This window comes from Cavia porcellus, unplaced genomic scaffold (assembly GCF_034190915.1).
Source record: "Cavia porcellus strain 051 isolate PalLab524CR breed Dunkin Hartley unplaced genomic scaffold, mCavPor4.1 scaffold_26, whole genome shotgun sequence".
Taxonomy (NCBI): domain Eukaryota; kingdom Metazoa; phylum Chordata; class Mammalia; order Rodentia; family Caviidae; genus Cavia; species Cavia porcellus.
This window is the reverse complement of record NW_026947509.1, coordinates 22144375-22169127: the sequence shown is the minus strand read 5'-3', so window position 1 is coordinate 22169127 and position 24753 is coordinate 22144375. Positions and strand designations below refer to the sequence as shown.

The 24753-nt window shown below is 46.3% G+C and overlaps 1 protein-coding gene across 4 annotated transcripts in view; it reads right to left on the bottom strand.

Annotated features, from left to right (window-relative positions):
* Window positions 1–2583: 2583 nt before the first annotated feature.
* Window positions 2584–24753, bottom strand: part of Slc7a8 (solute carrier family 7 member 8) — a 52478-nt gene continuing 30308 nt past the window's right edge. For 2 of the 4 annotated variants that reach the window (XM_003474303.5, XM_005005650.4), the window contains 8 exons: window positions 17959–18084; window positions 16015–16168; window positions 15341–15464; window positions 13710–13813; window positions 9664–9760; window positions 7963–8112; window positions 5193–5370; window positions 2584–4671 (listed from right to left, as the gene is read on the bottom strand). In XM_003474303.5, coding sequence (XP_003474351.1) covers window positions 4505–4671; window positions 5193–5370; window positions 7963–8112; window positions 9664–9760; window positions 13710–13813; window positions 15341–15464; window positions 16015–16168; window positions 17959–18084 — 1100 coding nt within the window. In that variant the 3' untranslated portion in view covers window positions 2584–4504. Of the gene's footprint in view, window positions 4672–5192; window positions 5371–5393; window positions 7625–7962; window positions 8113–9663; window positions 9761–13709; window positions 13814–15340; window positions 15465–16014; window positions 16169–17958; window positions 18085–24753 lie in introns of those variants that run through there. The other 2 variants (XM_063236889.1, XM_063236888.1) reach the window with 2 other exon arrangements.

The following is a 24753-nucleotide window of genomic DNA, read 5'->3' as shown; positions in this document are numbered from 1 at the left end:
ACACCTACCTGCTGCCCTGTACGATGCCTTAGTTTGTCAAATATTTCTGAGCACCTAAGTCTGGAGATTTGTGGGGACCAGAGCTGTCAGGGGAGCCAGGCAGACACACAAGGAGGTGGTTCTGAGATGGTGAGGGTGGCCTGAGAGGCCACGAAGTGCACACCTTTGTGACACGTGCATCTTTGCTTTTTTTCCCCCCGAGAGGCTATTTGGTCTTTAAGAATAGGGTCACATACTTTTATTGGATCCTTTCAAGTACAGATCATGTTTCATTATAATTATAATTAAGGACAGGTGGATTTTGTGTTTGATTTTTTTTTTTCTTTTGAGACAAGGTTTTGCTCTGCAGTTCAGGCTGAACTTGACTCACTTTGTGGCCCAGACTAGCCTCAAACTCAAGGCAATAGCACTTCTTCTGCCTTAGCCTCCCTAGTGCTGGGATTAGAGGTGTATGTCACCATGCCTGGCCCTAATTAATACTTTTAGATTTTTTTTGAGACAGTTGCTTATAGTGTAGTCCAGCCTGACCTTGAATTCTCTCTAGGTAGATAGCACTGGGGACCTTGCACTTGAGGTGATCCTTCTCCCTCAGCCTCCCAACTGCAGGTCTGAGGGTGTTTTTTGGGTTTTTTGTTTGTTTGTTTGTTTTTTGCTACTGGGAATTGAACTCAGGACCTTGTATTGCCAGGCAGGCACTTATGCCACTGAGCTACATCCCTTGCCCCTGACTGCTGGGATTACAGGTGGCTTGAATATTTTTGTTGGGACAGAAAAATCTTTGAGGTCTGCACTGAACTGGAAAATTCAGGAATAATTCTGTGATTCCTGCAGCATATAGCAAAGCTAGAAAAACAGATGTGTGGAGTGACTGTATTGATGAAGGAGAACCTGTGACGTTAGTAACTGTCAGAAGGTTCCCAAACCTCGAAGGTCAGAGCATCTGAAATGTCCAGCAGGAGACTGGCAGGGTTAAGATGGAAAAAGCTCGGTGCCTTTTGCCCAAGAGGAGGCTCACACTTGCCCCTCTGACCATGTTGAGATCAGCAGGTGTTGCTTTTCAGAAAGAGGGGCACTAGAGTGGGCAGGGCCTGCTAGAAGCATGCAACACGGAGGAGGCCCCGCAGGCCAGGGAGAGCAGGTGTATTGGGCTTGGGCTCAAAAAGGTGGATGTGAGTCTTCTGGTACAGCCTCCTGCACAAGCTCGGCCTCTGCCCTTCAGGGAAACCCTGGAGTAAGAGAGTGGAAACTGTTTGGATTAGGTCTCAGTCTGTCATTCATAGCCTCTCTGTCCTTCTCTATCTCTAGCTCTCTCACCTAACCTAACAAAGCGACTTGCCCGAAGACACACAACTGCTTTGCGTCTGGCCTCTCACTCAAGGTCTTGGGGACGGTGAGCTGCCAGCCACACAGCAGGTGTGAAGGTACCAGGCCCTGACTAGCAGTGCAGATGACCCTCCTGCCACAGCATCATAGTGTCCCAGATGGTGAAGGGCGATGTCTTCACAGGGGCTGCATCTATCAACAGTGCAGGCCTTAGGCTGCTGCTGCTCTGGAGGAGCAGCAGGAGGGCTGCCCAGAAAGGAAGGGACAGAAGTAGTGGGTCACATCCCATCAGCTGTTTCTAACAGTTAACCTGAGATACCAGGAGGTGCACAGCTGCTTTCAGCCTTCTTCTTTCTCCTTAGTCCTAGCCCAGTAATCCTCCTGGGCTTCCTCCCAAACTGTCCAGTCAGATGGTTCTGCACAGCAGAGGGAGCCAGCCTCACTTCCTGGGCCCCTGAAAGTTCTTGATTGCTCCTTTGTTTTCAGATAGGCTTTTGTACCTAGCCCAGGCTGGCCTTGAACTTGAAATACTCCTGCTTCAGTCTTATGTGTTCTGGGATTAGAGGCATGTGCCACTGTACCTGGCAGTCCTCTGAGTCTCATTATAGAAGCAGCCCATCATTTCCTTTTCCATTTGCCTCAGCACAAGAAGGCTTTGTTGCCAGGCTTTAGGGACACCAGCCCCTGCTTTTACCTCACTTGACTCAGTTTAGGGCTATCCCATTTGGAGTGGTTGATGATTTCATCCTTTGAAGGCCTCAGACATGGTAGGCAAGTACTCTATCATGGAGCTACATTTCCAGTCCTCTTCCCTTCCCCTCCATTTTCCCTTCTCTGTCTCAATCTTTCTGTCCCTTTTCTTTTTTTCTTTGAGACAGGGTCTTTCCATGCAGTTCAGACTAGCCTTGAATTCACTGTATAGACAAGGCTGGCCTTGAACTCACAATCTTCCTGCCTCAGCCTCCCAAGTGCTGGGGCCACAGGCGTGCTCCCCTATAGCTGGCCAGTGGTTGTCTTTTTCCCAGTTAATTTTCAGGCTCTCAGGATTCGCAGAGAGTAGGAACTTAGCCACACCCCAGGACCCCTTAGAAAGAATGAGAAGTAGTTGTTTGAACATACAGACCCGAGTGTCGGGATCAGCCTGCTGGTACAGAGATCTCAAGATTTTAGGAATTCCATCCTGGAAGGTGCATGTGGCAAGTAGGGACTTGACTAATATGTCTGGTGACTTAGTTTCAGGTTAATTATGAAGACCACTAATTTCATTTCCATTTAAAATTTTATTACATGAAAAGAAAAACAAGACCCCCACAAATGAACAAAATTCTAAAACCTAAACCAACCTTATGACAAGTTTATTGTCAAGGATCTAATTTTGCTCCCCAAAACAATCTTCTATTAAAAAAAAAAACCAAAAGAAATAGAAATAATAGCTTTGAAAATATTTATCCAAAAAGTAAGGCATCCACTTTACAAAAAAGAAAATAATAATAATAATAATAGCAAGAGGGGAAGAGGCTGGAGGAATGAGAAGAGAGGAAAGAGGAAGATGGTCCCCTGGTCCTCTGGGCCCCCTCCAGCCTGGCTGGTGTCTACTCGGAGGGGCCACAACTCAGCCCAAACCCAGCATCCAACTGAGGGTTCGAGTGAGCCAGGTGGGAAGCTAGGAGATGCTTTGGGGCTGGGAGGGGCTCCCTGGGTGTTCCAGTTTAAGCAGATAGAATGGGGGGGGGGGCTGTTTTTGGATAAAAGGGTTCTGTGTCCTCAGCACAGCAGGTGTGGCTGGAGGCTGCCAAGCCCTGACAAATGCCATCACCTTCCTCTGGAGCACAGGAAAAGGTCAGAAGCTGTATTTTACAGAGAGGACATTTGTGTGAGGGTCCCCAAAGTGGACACCATTCTGCCGCTGCCCTCCCGTCCTACCCAAAGATGGAGGGGCAGTAAGACCAGAAGGGGGCAGTTATTGAGGGTCAGCAGTGGAGAGGGGAACATGTCTTCAGAAAATGCTCTCCCAGACAGCCACCCAGATTATGGACCAGGCAGCTCTGAGGTGGGGGCAGGAAAGCACCCTGCCACCCAGGGAAGGCATTTAATACCACGTCCCTCCTGAGGGTTAGAAACAAGGGAGTATTTTTAGGTCCAGTTCTTGGATGGAAGGTAACTTAAGGCTGGTTTGGCTCTGGTTTCAGGCCTGAAGGGCTCAGGGATCCTTCATACCTGGTCCCCGAACCAAAGTCCAGAGAGGAGGAAAGAGCATGACAGGAAGGGCCGGCAGTGCTGGCGCTACAGGAGCTTTAGGGGCACAGCTGCAGGGTCAGAGGGTTACTGGGTGACTGCCCCTTCTCAGGGGATGGGGATAGAGGAGGAGCTGAGTGGTATGGTCACTAGGAGACAAGAGAGGGAGGGAGGGAGAAGAGGGGGAGATCCACTACACTGACAGTAAGGCGGCTTTCTGGCTTCAGGAAGCTTTGGCACCACATTGGAGGGGGGCTCGGGGGACAAGTCTAGGTTTAGGCAAGGTAAGCTTTCCCAAGGCTTGGCTCAGGGCTGGAGGTAGGGAGCTGCTGACCCTCCCACCTCGTGGTCCTCAGTTCAGTGGGGAGGAGAGGTCCTGGAGACAGCCTTTCTCCAGCAGGGAGCCCAGGTGGCTGGTGGTGGAGGAGGTGGGGCACAGGTGGAGAGGAGTGCAGAGGGAAGCATCCCCTCTACTTTTGTGTTTGTGGTGAAGAAAGAGGGTTTGGGTCTCTCCATCCAACCTTCAGTGATGATGGATTCCTTGGAGCCTGTCTTCCCCAACCAACTCATGGTAGCTGCCTCTTCTCTCTGAACTGAGGCTTTCCTGAGCTCAGCAGTGGGGAGGGAAGGCAGTAATGAGCTCAGCTTCCTAAGAGGCACTGAGGGCAGGGCCTGCGGAGGCACTACAGGGCCCCCTTGGCGTCTCCATTCTCCTCTGATGCTCAAGAGTGTGGGCTGCCCTTGTGTGGGGCCTGAAAGGGGCCTTGGGGAGAGAGGCTGAGTCTTCGGGTACAGATAGTATCTTTGTTTGTAACTGCTCATACCCTACACCCAAGTCCTGCTCCTGCTGGGCAGAAGCAGAGGCGGTGTATGTGTGTTGGGGGACCTGGGGGACAGGGCAGGAAGGGGAAGAAGCAGGGCGCAGCTATCTGACGAGCAGGCAGTCTCAGGCCTGCAGCTGCCCATCTGAGTCTTGGTCCTTGGTGGGAGCCGGCTGGTAGAAAGACTGCCGCTGCTCTGCCATGTCCTCACTTCTCCCCTCTGTCTCCAAGTCTCCCTCCTCCATGGGGTACACCACCACACACATCTTCTGGCTCACCAAGGTTAGCAACTCTGTGGAAGACGACCACACAGAAAGCGGCTCAGGGCTGTGTCCCACTGGCCCTGTCATGCAGCCAAGAGCTGAACTAGTTCTTCTGTCCCAAGTTCCATCTCAGCAGAGCAGTGCGGGCCTGTCTGAGTTCCCTCTCCAGGCGATGGCAACTATGTCTGTCTCTGGTATCTTCTGTCAGCCACCCCTCACTCACCAAGGTCCCAGCTTTCCCTTCTCAATGCCATTGACCAATTCCTGGGTTCATATTGGTCTTACAAGCTCAGGGAGCAACTCCTGGAGATGACTGGTGGCTACCTGTGTTTGCAGGACTAAGGTCTGTGTGGAAACGTGAACTAATCTCTCCCCAGCAGTGTCTGGAAAGGCAGTCGCCATTCCTGCCCTGCCTCCTTCTCCACAGCCCTGAGGATTCAGGTAAAGCTCAGCTAGATGGGGCTCTTGATCTTAATTCTGGTGGGGCCCTCTCTAGACCACCCCATCCCAGCCTTGGGGGTCTGGACACCCAGAGCCTTTAGTAACTCACCAATGAAGTCATTGAAGCCCTTGGGCTTGTTTTGCCAATAAACACCCAGGAAATAGACAGGTACTCCAGACAGCATGATGGCCAGGCCAATGCCGCACACCACTGGCTCTGACCACAGGCTGAAGATCAGCAAGAAGGCCCAAAACAGCAAGTAGATGATGGGGAACAGCAGGCTGATCTGTGGAGCAGAAGCACTGTGAGCTACATGTGGCGCCCACCACCTCAGGTGTCAGGCTCCCTCTCCCCTGCATCCACTTCCTTGATGAAGTGAAGTTGTGGATGCGGGTGAAGATGGCATTTCACTCAGCTGTATCCCACATCCCACGCTCTGATGAGGCAGGCACAGTGTCAACGAATGTTGGTGAGCTTGGATAGCAGGAAAGGAAGAAGATGGAGACCAGGGAGGAGACGCTCATTGCTGTGTTCTCCCTCTCACGTAGGGTCAGATGCCTCAGCATCCATGCCCAGTGCCTGTGGCAGCCAGAGAAGCCATGAGAAGGGAGAGCTTACAATATCCTTGATGAAACCCTAAGTGGAGAGGCAGGCAGGAAATGACCTGGATCTGGTTCCCACCCATTTCTAGGCAGGGCCTTCATTTGGGCACACCAGAGCCAATGCCCACCCCTCTCACCAACATCAGCCCAGATTTGTTTCTCTCAAGCAAATTGAGAAGATGAACGTGCCAAGAGCCAAGAAATCAGGAAAGCTAGCATGGCCTAAAGCAGACTGGGCCCTGCCTTTATCGTTCAGAAAGCAGCACCAACTCTATGGGCTTTCCTGTCCTTGCTGGCCACATGTGTGTGGAGGATCCCTGAATAGCCCTCCTCTGGATCTAGGGGCTGCTTTCTCCTCCCTGTTCACCCCTCTCAGAGGAGAGGGAGGTTATTCTTCATCTTCCCTTGTCAATTTCTCTTCCTCCTCGTTTCTCTTTCTGATTTTCTTTCTTGTTAAATGATCTTTCTTTTTGTAGTACTGGGACTTGAGTCCTGGGCCTTGTGCATGCTAGGTAAGTGCTACAAGCTACATTCCTAGTCCTTTTAAAATTTTAGGAAGGTAGACTCTGTAGAGCTAGGAAGGGAATCTAGAGACGGGGGCAGTGGCAGAGAAGAGGGGAAGGGAAGGGAGAGTAAAAAGGACTAAGATTCATATGGATATGGACCAATTTCTCCTGATGATTATATTCATTATGAATCAAAAACATGTGCTAATGATTATTTTTTAAACTTTTTTTGGAGGATTACTGGGGATTGAACGACCTCATGTTTGCCAAGCAGGCACTTACACCACTGAGCTAAACCCCCAGCCCTATTTTTTAAACTTTTTTTTTGGTACTGGGGATCGGACTCACGACCCAGGCATATTTTTTAAACTTGGCTGGGCTCAAATTTGTGGTTCTCGTGCATCAGTCTCCCAGAGTGTTGGGACTACAGGCATGTGTCACAATGCCCAGAAGCTTCTTTTTTTTAAAAAGGTAGTTGAGATTAAACTCAAGGTCTTCCATGAGCTACATCTCCAGTCCTTTTTTTTTTTTTTGTACTGGGCATTGAACTCATGACCTGAGTTTGCCAAGCAGGCACTTACACTGCTGAGCTAAACCTCTAGCTCCCAGCCCTTTTTTTTCCAAAAAAAAAAAAAGTTTTTTTGGTACCAGGGATCAAACTCATGACCTTGTGCTTGTCAGGCAGGCATTTGCGCCATTGAGCTGAATCCCCAGCGTTTTTTTTTTTTTTCAATTTCGACACAAGATCGTTCCCCTTCGGTCTCCCAGTGCCACCAGCATGCCCAACCCTCTCAGGTTTTCTGAGTAGAAGAAAAGAAGTAGTGAAAATACGAGCAGAGAACTGAGAGATCTGGGAAGCCCTTGATTTTTCAACTGGAAGAATCTTCCGGTAGAAGCAAATCTCTATTTCTAGGAATGTTCTGACCTGTATCACTCTTCTGTTCTGCAGAAGAACTCAGTATTCTAGTATATCTTGTTCTAACGAATCCCATCAGTTCCTATCATAACATTATTTTTGTAGCAATCATTAAGTCCACTAAGCACAGTAGCATATGTAGGGTCATAGGAGTTTAAAAAGGGAGGCTGGGTGTGTAGCTCAGTGGTACAGGGCTTGGTTAGTGTGAGCAAGGCTCTGGGTTTGATCTTCAGCAGTGTTTCAGAAAAATTAAAAAGAAAAAAGAAAGAAAAAGTTCTCTAGAGAACTGGAAAGCTTCAAAAAGAGGAGGTATTTCAGGTCCATTTAGGAATGATTAGAATATATTTATTTATTGTTTTTGAGGCAGTGTATCACTTTGCTGCCCAGGCTGGTATCAAATATGGGCTCAAATGATTCAAGCAGCTGGGACTTCGAGCTGCCGCCACATCTCATATAGTTCAAACCTAAACAGGCACATGTGAAGAAACTCACTCTGGGAGGGAGACACCCATCTACCTGGAAGAACAGGGAGGAAACATCAGAGAGCCCTGAAAATGCAGCTGGATTGGCGGGAAACAATGGAATGCTGTTTTGATCTTTTTTTTTGTACTGGGACCCTAACCCAGGGCCTCCCATTTGCCAGGCAGGTGCTATGCCACTGAGCCACATCCCTGGCAGGAATGCTGTTTTGAAAGGAATATTTAACCTCTTTATCCCCCTGCTGCCATTTACCTGGTTATATCTCCTGGGGAGAAAGGAAATGGCTGTCCTGTCACACACAGCCCTTGCTATCATGATCAGCTCAGCTAGAATCAAATGAAGGTGACACCAGAACCCCAAAGAGGTTCTCTCACCTTGATGGGGCGAGGGATGTCAGGCTTCTTCCAGCGAAGGACTATCTGTCCAGCCACTGTGACTCCGTAGAAGAGGTAGTTGATGAAGCCCACATAGTTGATAAGTGTGTACATGTCACTGGTGACCAGCATCAGCAGGGTGGAGATGCACTGGGGAAATGAGGGGCTCATCAGTGTCACAAAGGCATCTGAGAGACTGGAGGAGGTTCACAGCTCAGGGGCTGTGTTCCCCACCCAGGGGGCCATGCCATTTTAAAACGGATGTCTCATGGCACAGACTTTATAATCACAACCAGGAGGTTAGGCCAGTTTGCCAGGACTGTTTCTCATTGCAAAGGGGTAATTAATCAAAGGATTTAAGTTGGCTAACCACTCAGGATGGACGCTTGGACTGGGCACACTGGTGTCACATGGCTCTGGGTCAGTCCTGTTCTCATTTATATGTCTCCCTTAGTTATAGCTAAAGCTAATTTTTTTTAAAAGCCTTTTGAGAAGATTATTAAATGTAGATTAAAGCTTTGTTCTTGCCCTTATCCTTTTGCCCTGGCTGAGTCATCTCATTTATTTTCCTTCCTTTTCTTCTTACCAAAAAAAAAAAACAAAAAACAAAAAAAAACTGTCAACAACCACCTACTCAGGTCCTATTCTTAGCATTGTGCAAATATTAATGCGTTTAACCCTCATAACATCCCGGGGAGGTTTTCTTGTTAGAGGTCACTTTCCAACTTCAAAGTTATCTCTGAGAGTCTCTTAGAGCAAGCCATGCTGTTCTCTCTGGTATTCTGTGAAGGCCAATCAAAGGGTCAGTCTCCTGTGAGACCTGATGATAGAAGAAATTGAGAGGATGTTACTGGGTGACTAGACTCCAGCCAGGGAAGGCTCAATTGAGAAAAAGCTGAGCAGGAACACAGCCTTCATCAGATACTTCCACAGAGAGATCAAGATGACCTTCAGCCCGTTCTGCTATTTCCCAAAGGTGTACAATGCCTTTGGCTCCCCAAGCTCTGTTATCCTGATTTCTGATCACATCTTCAGTGGACCAAAGTCATTTTTAATGTTTTATTCAGGACCCAGAAGGAAAAGAAAATTAACTCAAAAGACTCACTGGGGACACGTCTTTGCTCTTTCCTTAACTCTCCTTAGATGGTTGTACTACAGGGACATTTACCCTCATTTCTTCCCCAGAGAAAATTTCTTTTTCTCTAGAAAAAGTGTATCAGTCTTCCTCTCTTTAGGGTATTTCTTATTTGCTATCCTCTCAATGCCAGATTTATTCTAATGACATTTCTCAGTAGACTGGCACAGTGCCCTCGGGTAAGAAACTGTGGGGGAGCTGGGTGTTCAGTGACAGGGCAGGAGCAGAAGCCCACAGCTGCACCCGCTCCTGTTGTTACAGGTGCCAGGAAGGTAGGGGGGTGCTGTGTCTTTATGAGGTGGTAGAATCTAGTCACTTCAATCTGCCTCCAGGGGTAAGAGCATGAGAATGAGCCAGGTTGAGACTTTAGGTATTTTGAACTTGGAATCTTTCCTTATATCCCTTGATATTAATAAAGCCAGTGAATCCATCTGCCAGACTATCTAAGGTCCAGGAAAAGTAGGGGCCGATTAGAAGAGTGACAGGGTGTGTGCGAAAGTGTGAAGTCCCAGCTGAGTATAATGGAGGGAGGGTGCATGTGGGGCCAGTGGCAGGAGGTCCCTTACTGTAAAGAGCAGGGCTGGGATGGGTGTGCAGCGCTTCACGTGGATCATGGCCAGCACGCTGGGAAGGTGGCCTTCTCTGGCTCCAGCAAAGAATAGCCTGGTAAGGGTAAAAAGCAGGTCAGCTGGGCATAGTCTACAGACCACCAAGCCAGGGGCCCTCCGCCACACCACCTTCCATCCACACAGCAGCACCCCTCCTCCAGCCAGCACCCACCCTCACATGCACATGTCACAGCCACTAGTCCCTAATGCAGGTACAGGGGAACTAGAGGTGCTCAGTGGATAGTTGGGGACCTTGTGTGTGGTCTGGCTGGTTCAGGGCACTGGTACTCCGTGTCATGCCCAATGTCCAGAAGGCTGTAGGGATGGCCCTATTCCTTAAGCCTTCATTCCTTTAAAAATGTGCTGCTTTACCCTCCAGGGGTGCAGACTTCCTGAAGCCTTGGAGTGAACTACCTTGGAAACCAGCCTTGGAAAGCTCTGAACAAGTTTCTCATGGTACTCAGATTTAGGCACAGGGTGTACGGGCCAGTGGGAACCTGGAGGAGAGGTGGAGATGGACTGGGTGGTAGTTACATGGTTCCCTATAGTTGTCAAACTCATCGAATTGAACACTATGATCAATTCATCTTATTGTGTGTAGATTGTACTTAAAAATGTATTACTTCAGAGCTACTTACTCTGTTCCCAAGAAGTGAAGCCAAAGAAATGACTAGAGTTGATGAAAGGTATACAGAGATGCTAAGAAAAAATGGGAAATACTCTAAATGCTTAAGAGGATGAGACTGATCATATAAATTATGGTCTAGCCATATATGGAAAATGATGAAGTTATAACAATGTTTTTGAAAAGTATTGATTACATGAGAACATGCTCACAACATAATGTTAAATGAAGAATCAGGATAAACCAGGTGTGGTGGCTCACACCTGTAATCCCAGCATTTAGGAGGCTGAGGCCAGCTGGGCTGAAAAACCAGTTCAAGGCAGCCCGAACTGCATAGCAAAACCCAGTCTCAAAAAGAAAAACAAAGAAGAATTAGGATAGAAACTGTGATGCTAATTAACTGAAACATTTTTATGAGCATGTAAAAAAAAACACACACTAAAGTGCTCCACTAAAATCTTGGGTGGTGGTGTTATGAGTAACTTTAATTTCCTCCCTAATATTTTATAGAAAAATAAATTTATTCTGAGTCCAGGGTCTTGTGCATGCTACACATGAGTTCTACCACTAAACTATACCTCAGCCTCTGAAACAGGACATTTATAACCAGGACAGATAATTAGTCTTAACTTTTTCTAAAAAGTTAAGCTTTTTATAGAGAAAAACATTCTCATATAATTAAAAAAATACTGCAGGGAGATCTTTCTTATGTACCCTTACTCAGTTTCTTCCATCAGTACACTGCAAATTACAGTATAATATCCCAAATAGGATATTGATATTTAAAGGTTTTATTGTTGTCAGGTATGGTGGCACACATCTCTAGGAGACTGAAGCAGGAGGAGGGCAAGTTTGAATCCAGCCTGGGCAATTTAGCAACTTATCAAGACTTTCTCTCAAAAAATTAAAAAGGACCGAGATAGAGTTTTGTCATGTAGCCCCTGGCTGGCCTGGAACTCACTATATAGCCCAGATTGCCCTCAAACTTTCAGTCCTTCTGCCCCAGTTTTCCCTGAAGTGTTGCCCCAATGCTGAGATTACAGGTGCCTGCCACCATGCCCAGTCCTAAGAGAAATTGGCTGGGTGTGATGATGCACATCTATAATCTCAGCATCTTGGAAGACTGAGGTAGGATCACCACAAGTTCAAGGTCAGCCTGATCTATACAGAGAGATTCTGTCCCAGAACAAAACCAACCAACCAACAAAACAAACAAAAAGAAAACGAGAGAGAGAGAGAGAGAGAGAGAGATCATAAGCCACATGAGGTAGCACATGCTTTATAATTTCAGCACTCAAGAAGCTGAGGGCAATGAGTTCAAGGCCAGTGCAGACTATGTTAGAAGACTCTGTGTCAAAACATTTTACAGATACTCAATACATATATAAACATTCATATGCATGCACACACACAGAGAAAAAAAGAGAAATTATAACATGAAAAGCAGCCAGCCTCTCTCTTTCACACGCGCGCACACACACACACACACACACACACAACCACTTCCTTTCCCTCTTTCAAGACAAAATACAATAAACTGTTGTCATCTATGTATTAGTGCAAAATAGACCACTTTTTGTTTTTTCTAGGAAAAGAAATGCTTAAGGGAAGAAACAGGATGGTGTGAGGAGGGCAGAAATCCACAGCTTTAGTACACTAGGAGTTCTGAAAAGAGCTGCCATTTACTTTGCAATGGGTGTGTGGAGTAGTGGCAGCATGTCTGAAGTGTGGGGATTGGCTCCAAGTATCCATAAGCAGTGGCCCATCATGAACTACCTAGGGCAGTGTCACTACCGGAGGTTCATGCAGACGCACATATTCCTGCCCCTACCCCATGCCACTGTCCTTACAATGCAGCCTCATGCACTAGACTGACCCCACAAAAAGAATTAAAAAAAAATAGACTGAGCCCAGGTGCTCTGTGGGCCTCCACATGCAACACAGCCAGGGTCCCCCATTTACATGCCTCCTCCAAATGCAGCCAGGACCAAGTATAACTGTCCGACAGCACTTGCAAGTGTCAAGTTCAAAAGAAACAATCCTTATCCAGCTAGCTGACAACAGAGGAGACAATTACACTTAGCAGAACACATACCCATGCACACTTAAGATTCCTAGGGGAAGATCACCTTCTCCACTCCCCAGAGCATCAAAAAGTGAAGACGGAGGAAAGAAAGAAGGAACTGGAAGATGAGTGGAGGAGGATGGGTGGGTGAGGTCGTGCCTCTGAATCAGAGGCTGAGCACAGCACATACCACTGTGTCCTGCATGCACACGCAGCTAAACCACATGCACAGACCATGGCATGGCCTGCCTGAGAGACGAACCCTGCTCTAGAGCTACACCCTCCATAGATGCCAGGGGGCCTCCTGGGTCACTCAGCTTCCACCACTTGCCCTCAGCTGGGGCTTCGAGGGGACCAGGAGCCTGTGTAACACACACACACGAGGTTGCTGCGGATGAGTCTCCCAGGGTCCAGGTCCTGGGCATGGGGGCAGCCACATACCTCTCTGCTGCCCTAGATACAGAAAACACAGTAGTTCCTTGTCGTTCACAGAAACTCTTCCTTTCAGTGATAACTCTTCCTTTCAGTGCTTCCTTTGGAAGCAGTTGAGTAGAGCTGTGCCCCCAGGGCAAGGGGCTTTCTAGAACCTGGGTAGACTCCCTGGACTACACAGATGGAAACCATTCAGCATCCATCTACTGGCCTCAACACAACATTCTGGGGGTGGCAGGAAGGGACAGGGATGGGAGATCAGATCCCTGGAGGTGTGGAGCAGTATGGGGAGCTCTAGGACATACTCATGCTCTGGCTTCCAGAGAGTTCCGGCTGAAAGGCTTTCACTGGCAAATGCTTTCTTTCCATGCTTCCCTAGCCTCTCACTTCACATTTTCCACCTGTCTCATGGAGGGCTGTGACAGTGTCTGCCTTTGAGCAGAGAGCAGTCTTGCATTCTCAGGGCCTTCAGTGTGAACCCAACCCACATATAGTCTGATTCCCAAATATTCATGAAAGGTCGGCTCCAGCGGCCCCAGGTAGAGACTCCCTTCTGGTCCCTTGCAGAGAAGGATTCTTTCCCAAACAGCAGCAGCCCGTGTCCAGAGGAGTGGAAAGGGGGCTGTAGGCCTGTAGCCAAGACACAGTCCTGCTACCAACAGCAGCCTTCTGCTCTTCTGAAACAAGCTGGACACGCACGTGAAGCGTTAGGACACTGTACACAGAGCAGGTGAGTGGTGCGGGCCCTCAGCACTGACACCGACACACATACCTCAGCAAAGCCACTGTCCGGGACCCCACACAGGCCTCCACACACACAGACAAGCCAGGCACATACACACAGAGCCACCCCAGCCACAGAAGGGCCCAGGCCGCACTTACCTGGAGGAGGTGAAGAGAGACCCATTAACTCCTCCAAATGTGGACAGAGCAACAGAAATGGGCATGATCCAAGCCATGACCCCTAGGAGCTTCTCTCCAAATGTCTGGGAGGGTAAAACAAAAGGGTTAAGTGGAAAAGGTGAGCTGCAGTCTTCACCTTCAGCCTGCTCATTGCTGCCAGAAGACCTGTCTCCTGTTGATTCTCTCGGCCCCACCCATGCCACTGCATCCACAGGAATAACTGCACAGGCTCAGAGAAAGTAACTGAAGAGAGTGTACACTGCTCATGATAACACTAACTAGCTAGCTATTACCCTTGTTTAGGGATGAGGAGACTGTGGCGAAGTGATTAGGTGACTCATCTCAGATTGCAGGCCCAGGATTGGAGGCCAGGTGGTGTAAATTCAGGCCCCAGGTACACAACATAATCTTCACACTTGTGAGTAAGGCAGTTCTGGGTTCAAGTCCTATCTCCACCTTGAGAAGGCTTGTAAATGCTCCACACTCAGTCCACTGTGGTTCAGAGAAACTGAACCTAGGGCCTGTTGCATGTTATACTGCAGGGCAGCATTCCCAGCCCCTGGTTTGTAGTTGTAGTCTTTGTTGTTATTATTATTATTACTATTATTTTCTTCAGACAGTATATATAGTCTATGTGGGCTTTGAATTCATGTTTTTTTTGCTTCAGCCTCCTGAGTGTTGGGGTTTCATAATTTTTAGGTCTTGGTTTTTCATCTATAAAACAGGTATGACTCAATTCACAGGATAAAAATTTTTACATTCACAGGAACATTATGCTGCAGAAAATCAGAACCAGCCACTACTTTAGCTGCGAAAGACAAGGTTGTGAAGCTATAGATAAGTCCTCATGTACTCAGGGATTAAAAAATGCGGGGACTTAGCCCTCTCTGTATGCTCTAAGCCAGCTTCACAGCACACAACTGGAGAGGGGTGGTCTAACATAGCTGTCCTGCTGGAGAAGGCTGTCAGTCACAGGAACATGCTGCCAGGGGTGATGGCAGGGTGCTTTCTTCATGTTCTTAGAGATGACGCAGTGAGGACATTGTCTGGCAGGAGGGGTCGTGGTCCAGACTGAGAGAGCAGCAGGGCTCCTAGGTCTTCCCCAAGTGCCCAGGGCCCCAGCCCCCTGGGTCTGCATAATCTTTCCCCAAAGAGCATAATCTGTTCCAATCCTGAGCTGTTTACTAGCACCCACTTTTCCCTGATGAGCAGTCAGCTTCTCCCCAGAGAGGAAACAGAGGCAGGGAGATGTGGTGTGCCCTGTGTGATGCTCTATGTTTGTGAGAAGCTGTCTCCTTAATGCAAGACTCATACTTCAGAGTTAAAGTGCCCAGCACGCTTGTTCTGTAAAGGGTCAGATACTTTGTGTCTCTGCTTCTCGGGCCATGCAGATTCAATGGCAACTGCTCAGTTCTACATGGTAGCTTCTCTGGGTATAACCCAGCTATCAGTTTGCTCCTGGGCACTCGAGAATCCTGTGATGAGAACACACATGGATTCTGCACCGAGGACTTGGGGATGGTTACAATCCCACAAACCCAGGGATCAGGGAAAAGTGAGTGGGGCTAAACAGGCAAATCTATGTCAACATTCTGGGCTTGATTTCTTACCACAGCGACTGCGTTTGATGCCAGCAGCTCCTGGGGGGACATTGCAGTGACATACGCAACATTGGCAAAGACATACACAAATGTGACCAGTGGAATGGAGATGAAGATGGCTCTAGGAAGGTTCCTGTAGAGGGAGAGGAGGTGAGAAGGAGGCCCGTGTCCAGGGTGCTACTTTGCCATGGGGTCTGCATGAGGCTCGCCTTGCAACTGAGCAGTGTTTCCTTTACATAGGAGGTGGGTTTTATCTAATTGGGGCAGGGTAATTAAAAGTAATGCAACAGGCTAGCCTAGAAATATGCTCCATACCTGCTGATGTGTTTTTCACCCAGATCTCTACCATGCACTTTTCCATCTGCCTCAAGACACAAGAACTGGCCTTCCTGAAAACAGGATGGAGGCCTTGTGGGACACAGGTCACTTGCTAAGGCTGTGGTTATTCAGCAGTTTTCTGCTTTTAAGCTGTTCTGAGAAGGTCACAGGACACTTTCTCGCCTCCTGGCAGGGTGGATGGCAAATGTTTTAAGTTCCTGAGAAATGAACTATTACTTCAGGATAAACCAGAAGAGGGTCAGAATGGGGGCGAGAAGTGAGCAGAGCACACCCGCCCCCTTTTCCAATGGGAGGCATTATGGGCTTTCAAGAGTGAGGGGAAGAACTGGGCTACTTCAACTCACTTGTAGGGGTCAACAAGTTCCTCGGTCACATAATTAAGAAAGTTCCAGCCTCCATAGGCAAAGGAGCCCTGAAGGAAAGCCAGTGCAATGAGGCCGATGTCGGGTTCTTGGAAATTCTCAAAGGCATTCTTTGGCTCCAACCAGAAGTATTCGCCTGTGGACACAAGAGACAGGATGCTGCTCAGGGAGTGGAGCTCCCTCCATGCCGCTTTGCTTGGCCTTAGTGAACCCATCCTACTGGAGAAGCAAGGCTAACTGGGGCAGAGAAATCCACTTTTAGGGACCTCCTGGTGCCTCATAACCATGAGTTCAAAGGGGGTTCAAGTTCAAAGTACAGTTCTAAATTTTTTTTTTACTTTATTAGTACATGTTTGGAGTTCATGTAGCTTATAATCATCTTGGGGAGCGGTTTCATGTACATACCAAGTTTTTTTTTTTTTTAAATCCCCTTTCCCATCCCTCCACCTCCTCCAATTTGGTATCCCATTTTTCATTTTTATTGACATTATTCAGCTCATGTTAATGGCACATAATGTTTACATTAACTGAGGGTGTTAGGTTCCTATACATGGCAGTGTTCCTTTTTTAAAGGGCAAAGTTACTTGGAAGGAAGGACTATGATACATGGGGATGTTGGCTTGCTGGGCTTTGGAAATGTGGGACTAGAGTCACTTGCAGTCTTTTGATCACCTTCCTGATATTTAAATCTGTGCATTTCCATGAGGAAAGCATCAAGAACAACACATTCAGATGAAAGCTTCTATGTTATACTAGTTCCAGCTTGTTTTGTTTGCTTTGTCTATTAAGCTGTGTAGTTTTCTTTTCAGGGTTCTTAGTAAGGAGTCTTTGAATTACATTCTCAGTACTTAGCACAGTGCCTTACATACAGTGGGCTCTCAGAACAGGGTGCTGGAATGCAGGGGTAGCTCAGTGGTAGAGCAATGGCTTCCCACGTGTGAGGCCCTGTGTTCCAACGCTGGTGCTCTTGAAGAGGGATCTCGTTGAGATTGTGATGAGATAAGAGTGTAACTAACACTATATTATTTATTCATTTGTAACCAAGCATTTGGACAGGAAATACAATTAGTGTGATCAGGAGAAAACAGTTGAGACCAGGTTAGGAGAAACTCACTGTCTCTGAAAAGACAGTAGAGAGATTTCCTTACATTTAAGTTCCTGAAAACAATATAACTTGATAAATGATTTAATCTAATGGATTAAAATAAGGAGGCACTTATATAGCAGAAACTTGTTTCTTCAACAAAAATTCAGATTTCCCATACTGCCTTCAGGGCCTAAGGGCAGGTGGGAGGTCCCTCTCTCATCTTATTTTCTCTGCAAGGCTGAGATGCTGAGCAGAGCTTGGTGTGCATGGGTCCCATGGAAACCAAATACAGGCTTAGGCTTGGAAAAGACCAAATCCAGCAGGGAATGTTGGCAGGCACCCCAGGAATGTAGAACTCTTTCTTCAGAGATGAGTAATTTTGAAACACAGAACATTCTCCTGCTTTGTTCTCCATTTTCAGATACAGACAAGATATGATAGATATCTAGAGCATCTCTAAATTTGAGGCAAAATGGCAATAGCATCCAGAGGTCTAGGTTCTATACTTAGCTGTTTCATAGCCAAGAGGCAAGCATGGGGAGACAAACTTAACAAGCTATGGGGTAGATTCCTTCCCCTCAACCACTCTGGCAAATACAGTTTCTCATACCCTTAGATAAGCAAGGGAAGAAGAGTGCTCTCAATGGCAGAATCTAAGGGCCAGGGATTTAGCTCAGTGGCATAAGCGCCTGCCTGGCAAGTGTGAGGTCCTGAGTTCGATCCCCAGTTTCAAAAAAAAAAAAAAAGAACTTGTCAATGGCAGAACCTGGAAACCTCAGGGACTGAATGTGCAAGAGGTAGAAAGCTATGTGGGACTCTATTCCTTCCGTGACACTCACCTTTGCATATCTGTACAATCCCCATGATGATGATCAGGGCCAGAGCCAGAAGCTTCCCAGCTGTAAAGATGTCTTGAACCCGGGTAGCCCATCGCACACTGGAACAGTTGACCCATGTGAGGAGCACTGAAATGACAGAACCCCAGAGAGGGCCTCAGGAGCATGTGAGTGCAGGATGCTCACTGCATGTGGCCCTGCACAGAAACACAAGTGCTGCTTGTTCTTGATGATGTGATTGTAACAAGACAGCCAAAAGTCTCATAAACTCAGCCCCAGGGTTGGGGCTTTAGCTCAGTGGCATAAGCGCCTGCCTTGCAAGCAGGCAGTTGTGAGTTCGATCCCTGGTACTGATTAAAAAAAAAAAAAACAAAAACTCAGCCCCAGTGACCAGAAACCTTGGTTCCATTGACAGGTTACAAATAGGGATTACATGCCCCAAATTAGAGCTTGGTCAGAGCGTGGTTGACAGGGCTGGAAGCCAGAAGCAGATGAGAACTGGCTTGAAGGGGAGACAAGTCAGCATCTGATTAGGACGAGCGTACAGGCTTGGTTTCCAAATCACTATCTGTGCAGCTGAAGCCCTGAGCAGCTGGTAAATCTTGGACATTACCTTCCTGAGCTGATTTTGTGACGACAGAGGTCAGGTGTAGCATTGCACTGTAATTTTGACTTGCAATGTTCTAATGACTAAAAGATGCTCTTTTGTTCCTTAGGTTTTTCAAGATATAATCTACATTTGGTAAACAGTCATCTTTTTAAAGGTGAGACTTGATAAATATATTTAATGGCATAATCACTACCATACTCAATATATGGAACATTTTCAACACTACAAAAAGTTGTCTATATGTTATGTCCCTCTGTACTCAGTCAATCTTCTTTCCTTACTTCTGATAACCACTAATTTGATTTCTCTCCTTATAGTTTTGTGTTTGGTGCATAAGTGAAATCATAGATTATGTAAACTTTTGCATCTTGCCTCTTTTTTTTTTTTTTTTTTTTCCTTTTTTTTTTATCAGTACCGGGGATCGAACTCACGACTGCCTGCTTACAAGGCAGGCGCTTATGCCGCTGAGCTAAATCCCCAGCCCGCATCTTGCCTCTTAATATAATGGTTTGAAATCTATTCATGTTGTTGTACAGGTTAGTAGTTAGGTTTTTTTTTTCATTGTTAAAATCATTATTTCGGAGCTGGGGATTTAGCTCAGTGGCATAAGCATCTGCCTTGCAAGCAGGCAGTCATGAGTTCGATCCCCGGTACTGATAAACAAACAAACAAACAAACAAAAAACATTATTTCAATATATGGGTGCATCAATTATTTTTTCATTCTTGTAGAATGCTTCCAATGCTGGGTTCTTACATGACAAAGTTGCTATAAGGACTTGCATGAAAGTTTTTAACTTGATTGTAGAGAGTTTTCATTTCTTTTGAGTAAAAAGTACCCAGAAATAGGATTCTGGTCATATGATAAATGTACATGTAACTTTATCAGAAACATCAAACTGCTTCCCAAAGTGGCTATATAATTTTACAATCCCTCCAGCAATGCATGATAAATGGCTCCGTATCCTTGTTAACACTTGGCAATGTCCATTAAAAAAAAAAAAATCTGGCAGTTCTCCTAGGTGTGCAGCATTTCACTGTGGTTTTGACTTGCAATCTTCTAATGACTAATGCTGTTGAGCAAGGTGTCATGTGTTTATCTGGCATCTATCTGACATCTTCTTTTGTGGGATGGGGTCTTTCAACTTAACCTCCTCACAGTCACAAGGCTCCCACAGAGATTCCAACAGCACAGGGCCTGTGCAGGCTGGAGGAGGGTTTGGAGGCTAAATGCTAGGAGAAGCTTTGTCTACTTTACTGATACTCTCTCTGTCCAACCAACCCACTGATGGTGATGAAGTGCTTGAAAATAAAGAAGAAAAAATAAGTCCCTCTTTTTCCCCCTTTCCTAATAAGGTGGCCAGGACACAGCCTAGTACACATATAAGATGCACATCATATAAAAACAAGAGATCCCAAGCCTCCAGGGCTCTGATGTCACATGAATGACTGATTAAATTATTTCAGTATGGCTGGGGATTTAGCTCAGTGGCTTAAGTGCCTGCCTGGTAAGTGCGAGGTCATGAGTTCGATCCCCGGCACCAAAAAAAAATTATTTCAATACATTATCCTTCAGCTGTACTTTTACATTCAAGATATTTTCCAGCTTTACTTGATACTAAGAATATTTCAGCAGCATAGGAAGGTCCTGACATTATATCCATCTGTAGTTTTCTTCTCTTACACTATTTCTACTTGATAAACTTCTCATTTTTCAAGATCCAGCTCAAATGTCACCTGTTTCATGAAACTTCATAATTTTATTTATTTCTAACAATGTGTATACAAGGTAAGATACATCAGGCAAATTCAACAGACAAGGTGCAAAGTTTATCTTTTCAAACTAGTGTAAACGCAGACCACTTTGTCTATATCTAATTATGGTACTCATTTCTTTGTATTAAAATGATTAGAATGGGTTGGGGATTTAGCTCAGGGGTGTAAGCACCTATCTGGCAAGTGTGAGGTCATGAGTTTGATTCCCGCTACAAAAAAAAAAAAAAAAAAAAAAAAAAAAAAAAAAATGGGGTTGAGAGTATAGCTCAGTGGCAGGGTATGTGTCCAGCATGCATGGGACCCTGGTCCATACCCAGCAGTAATTAATAAATAAATAACAAAATGAGAGGTTAGGTTTCATTTTTTCTTCTTCACTTGTAGACTAAGGGAATAGAGCCTTTAACTTTTTCATGTTTTTAATCCTAGGGCATATTACCAGCGCCTGATAATAGTAGGTACTCAATAAATATTTAGTAAGTAAAACGCATCTGGCAATGATGGTATACACCTATAATCTCAGTGCTTGGCAGGCTGAAGCAGGAGGATCATAAGTTTGAGGCCAGCCTGGGCTAGATGGTGAGTTCCAGGCCAGCCTGGGCTACTTAGCAAGACCCCATCTCAACTAAAACAAAACACAAAAACAAAATAAAAAAATAAGAGTAAAACAAAGACCCTAAACAGAACAAAAAATAAAATGCCATAATCTATTAGTGCTTCAATCTACACATTCCATACTCCTCAGGAATCGCACTGACAAGAGAAACAATCCAATTTGTTTCATGGAATCAAAGAGGAAACTTTCTCCCAGCACTGTGGAGGCTGAGATAGGATCACTATGAGTTTGAGACCAATATGGGCTACAAAGTGAGTTCAAACCCAGCCTGAACTATACAGTGAGACGCTGTCTCAAAAAACAAAAACAAAACCAAAAACAAAACACAACAAAAAACTGCCCCCTAAAACAGCAACAATAATAACAAAACAGAGTGACAGAGGTAACTTCCACAGAGTCAGCACAAAGACAGACTCCAAAAGTACAACCTCTTGACTTCTGGTATAGGAGTTTTGTCCAAGATGTTGTCATATATGGAGAATCAAAACATATTTTGAGAGCAAGGATTTTAAGTGCCCAAAGAGAGAGAACATTTTGTAAATACTTCAATGTTCCAGCTGGGCAGAGCCATCCTAATAAATACACACTTGGTTATGTTACTCAATTCAGTAAAGATCATGTGCCTGTTGACAGTCCAACCAAAATCACTGTCATCACTGATGCTATGATCTCAACTTCTCCCCAGGTCCCCAAGACAGTCTGGGTACAAGGCTGGGCCCCTGTACTCCGGAATTCAGGCAGACACAAGCAAAACCAAGGACAGAGGAGGAGGCCAATTTATAAAAGGAAGATGAGAATGAAAACTAGGAGGCTTGGGGATGGGTTAGGGTTAGGATCTTGGGTAAGGAACAGGATCTTGACCTCAGGAAGAAAATCCTCTTCCACCAAAGGGAGGAAAGGGCATAGGAAGGAGATGATAAGAAAATGCTTGAGGAAGAATAGAAAAATTCAAAGAAATACCACCTTCCTCAAGCAAGAGGTAAAATATAGCCACTTCCACCACTTGCTGGGATAGAAAACAAAATCCCCTCCTCCCAGGCCAGGCCTTTTTTTTTTTTTTGTCTTTTTCCTTTTTAAGTCAGGAAGAAAGTTTACTCCTTTGGCTCCGTGGTATTCTCAGGGTGAGTGGAGCAGGTGAAGGACAGGGACACTTTTCCAATAGCCTTGCTCTGGTGTCTTCTGCTCTGCTCGGCCTTATCTCTATGACTTCACAAGAACCCAACCTTTGACTAATATTTAACCTTTCACCCTCACAGGAATCTTTGAGAAATAAAAAGAAATTCTAAGAATGAGGTAGGGATAGGCAGGCTGCCTGTGTCCTCTGTCTCCTCAGAACGATGACTGCAGGCTCCACCTCACCCTTCTCTCTGCAGCTGGGCCATGGCAACATGTGATGGTGGGGAGAGAATGTACTTTCAGTCCTGGGTACAGCAGGACAGCTTCCTCACATCAGCCGAAACCTGAGCTTCCATCTGGAGAGGAAAGGTCACAGTGTAGGCAATAGTTTCAGAGTACTTGCCAAGCAAGCCCTGCCCTGCTCAGGAAGCCTGTTGCTGCGTACCTAGCACCCACCCAGTCACTCTGTTGTAGAAGTGGATAGTCCCTTTCTCTCTCCCCTTCCCTTCCCTCCACTCTCTTCCCCTGCCTCTCGTTCCCTGAGTTCTGCATAGCTGAAATCTGGTGATCTGAAGGAAGCCACATGTACATGGAGACCAGTAGCTACTGAAGCTTGGTTCTTCCAAGCTTGGTTTGAAGCTTGGTTTCTTCCCACCTACCCATCCATCCTGTATTCAGGGCCTACCAGTGCTAGGCACTCTGGTAGAGGTGTGGAAGGTGTAAGTTAGATACAAGTCACTGTTCTCAGAGAGTGGGCAGATGACTATAAAACAATGTGACAGCAGAGCTATTCTTACAACTGAGGGGTGTCCATTAGGAACCCCTTACTCAGGTAATCCTATAGGAGAAGACTAGCAACATGATGCTTATAATTTTGGTCCAGCTGGACAAAATGAAAGGTATAAGACTGGTTCGTGTCCTTTATCATCTCATCTGGATGTGGAAGTGGGTGCTACTCCTTTAGAGGTCCCCATCTCAGCCTTCTCTGTACCTTCTGAGCATTTTCTCCTCTCTCTCTGAAACTTTTGTTTCCTGGGTAAAACAAGCTGAAAAGACTATCAAGAAGACAAGACTTCAAAAAGATGCTGAAGACAAGGGCTAATGACTTAATCTGCTTAGAATGATGAATTCAACATCAAGCTGACAGGAGAGACATAAAGAATGAAGCAAGCAGAACAACGGAAACTGAGAACCCAGAAATCTAGTGCTCTGCCTAGAGCCTACAGACCTCTCAGTCACCAAGGATGGAAGCATGAGTTCAACTTCATGTCCTGAAAGCTTCAGGAACAGCAGAGAGATGGGAGTTTCTGTCTTTGCCCTGGAGCAGGTGGGCAGGTCCTGTTTCCTATAGAAGTGCCCTCGGCCCCGCCTCAACCTTGATCCTCAGACTTTGATCCCTGGATATCAAAGAAGCCCATCCCTCACTGCCTCCCCATAATGATGACAACAGATTTTATGAAGCCTTTGGAAGGCAGAATAATGGTCATTCCAAAGATGTCAGCAACACTCTAATCTCTGGGAATTTCTGAATATGCAAAAAGAAGTTTGTAAATGTGAGATAAGGAGCAGAAGATGGGGCACTTATCCTGAGTTACCTGAGTGAGCCCAATGTAATCACAGGAGTCCTTATGAGAGGAAGTCAGGGGTTAGGAATGAAAGGTGATGACAGAGGTGGAGAGAGATCGATTTGAACATGCTGTCTCTGGTTTTGAAGACAGAAAGAGGTCCCTGAAAAGGCAAGGAAGCAACTCCACCAGAGCCCACAGAGGTGCATGGCCTTGTGGACACCTGATTTCAGGACTTCTGATCGCCAGATCTGTAAGATTATGAATACAGGCAATTTTAAGGCACTGGGGTTGTTGTAATTTGTTACAATGGCAACAGGAAATAGGGACAGACATCACACTGAACAAGACGGCAGGAGGGCTGGGGCTATAGCTCAGAGGTGGACTATGTGTTTAGCATGCACGAAGCCCTGCATTCCATCCCTAGCACCCAAAACTCAAACACAAGCATAAAAACAGAACAACCAGGCAACATACACCCTGATCCCAGGGTACTGTCTGTCCACAGGCCTAGTAGGACACCAGGATGGGGGAGGAGGGACTCCCTAGAATGGTCATGAAGGTGAGGTCAGCAATGTGCTAATGTGATTGGCAAATTTACACACCACAGGACAGCCTCCCACCTCTCCTAGCTTTCTACCCCTAGCTGGGATCCTATAGCTAAAGTGTCACTGTCTCCTTTTCCTCTTTTTTTTTTTTTTTTTTTGGAGGCAGGGTCTCGCTATGTAGTTCAGGCCAGCCTGGGGCTCACTTTGTAACCCAAGCTTGTCTCAAACTCACAACAATCCTCCAGCCTCAGCCTCCTGAATGCTGGGATTATGGGTGTGTATCAGCATGTCCAGCTTTTTTCCTTCTCTTGGTTACTCAGTACCCTCACAAACAAGCTTTCCCTACAATAACTCTAGCAGTGCCCTCTGTCTCCTCCTTTTAGAGAAATTCGGGACAAATTTCTCTCACAATCTCTCTCCTTCCTCGAATTCTAAGTTCTTTTCCAGTCTGCTTCATATTCCATACGGCTTCAGGTGCTACACACAGCCCAAACTCACAGACACTTGAAGAGCCACAAGTGTCTTTCTCACATGGTAGAGTGCCAGCTTGTTCCCAGTAAGACTCCTTTGC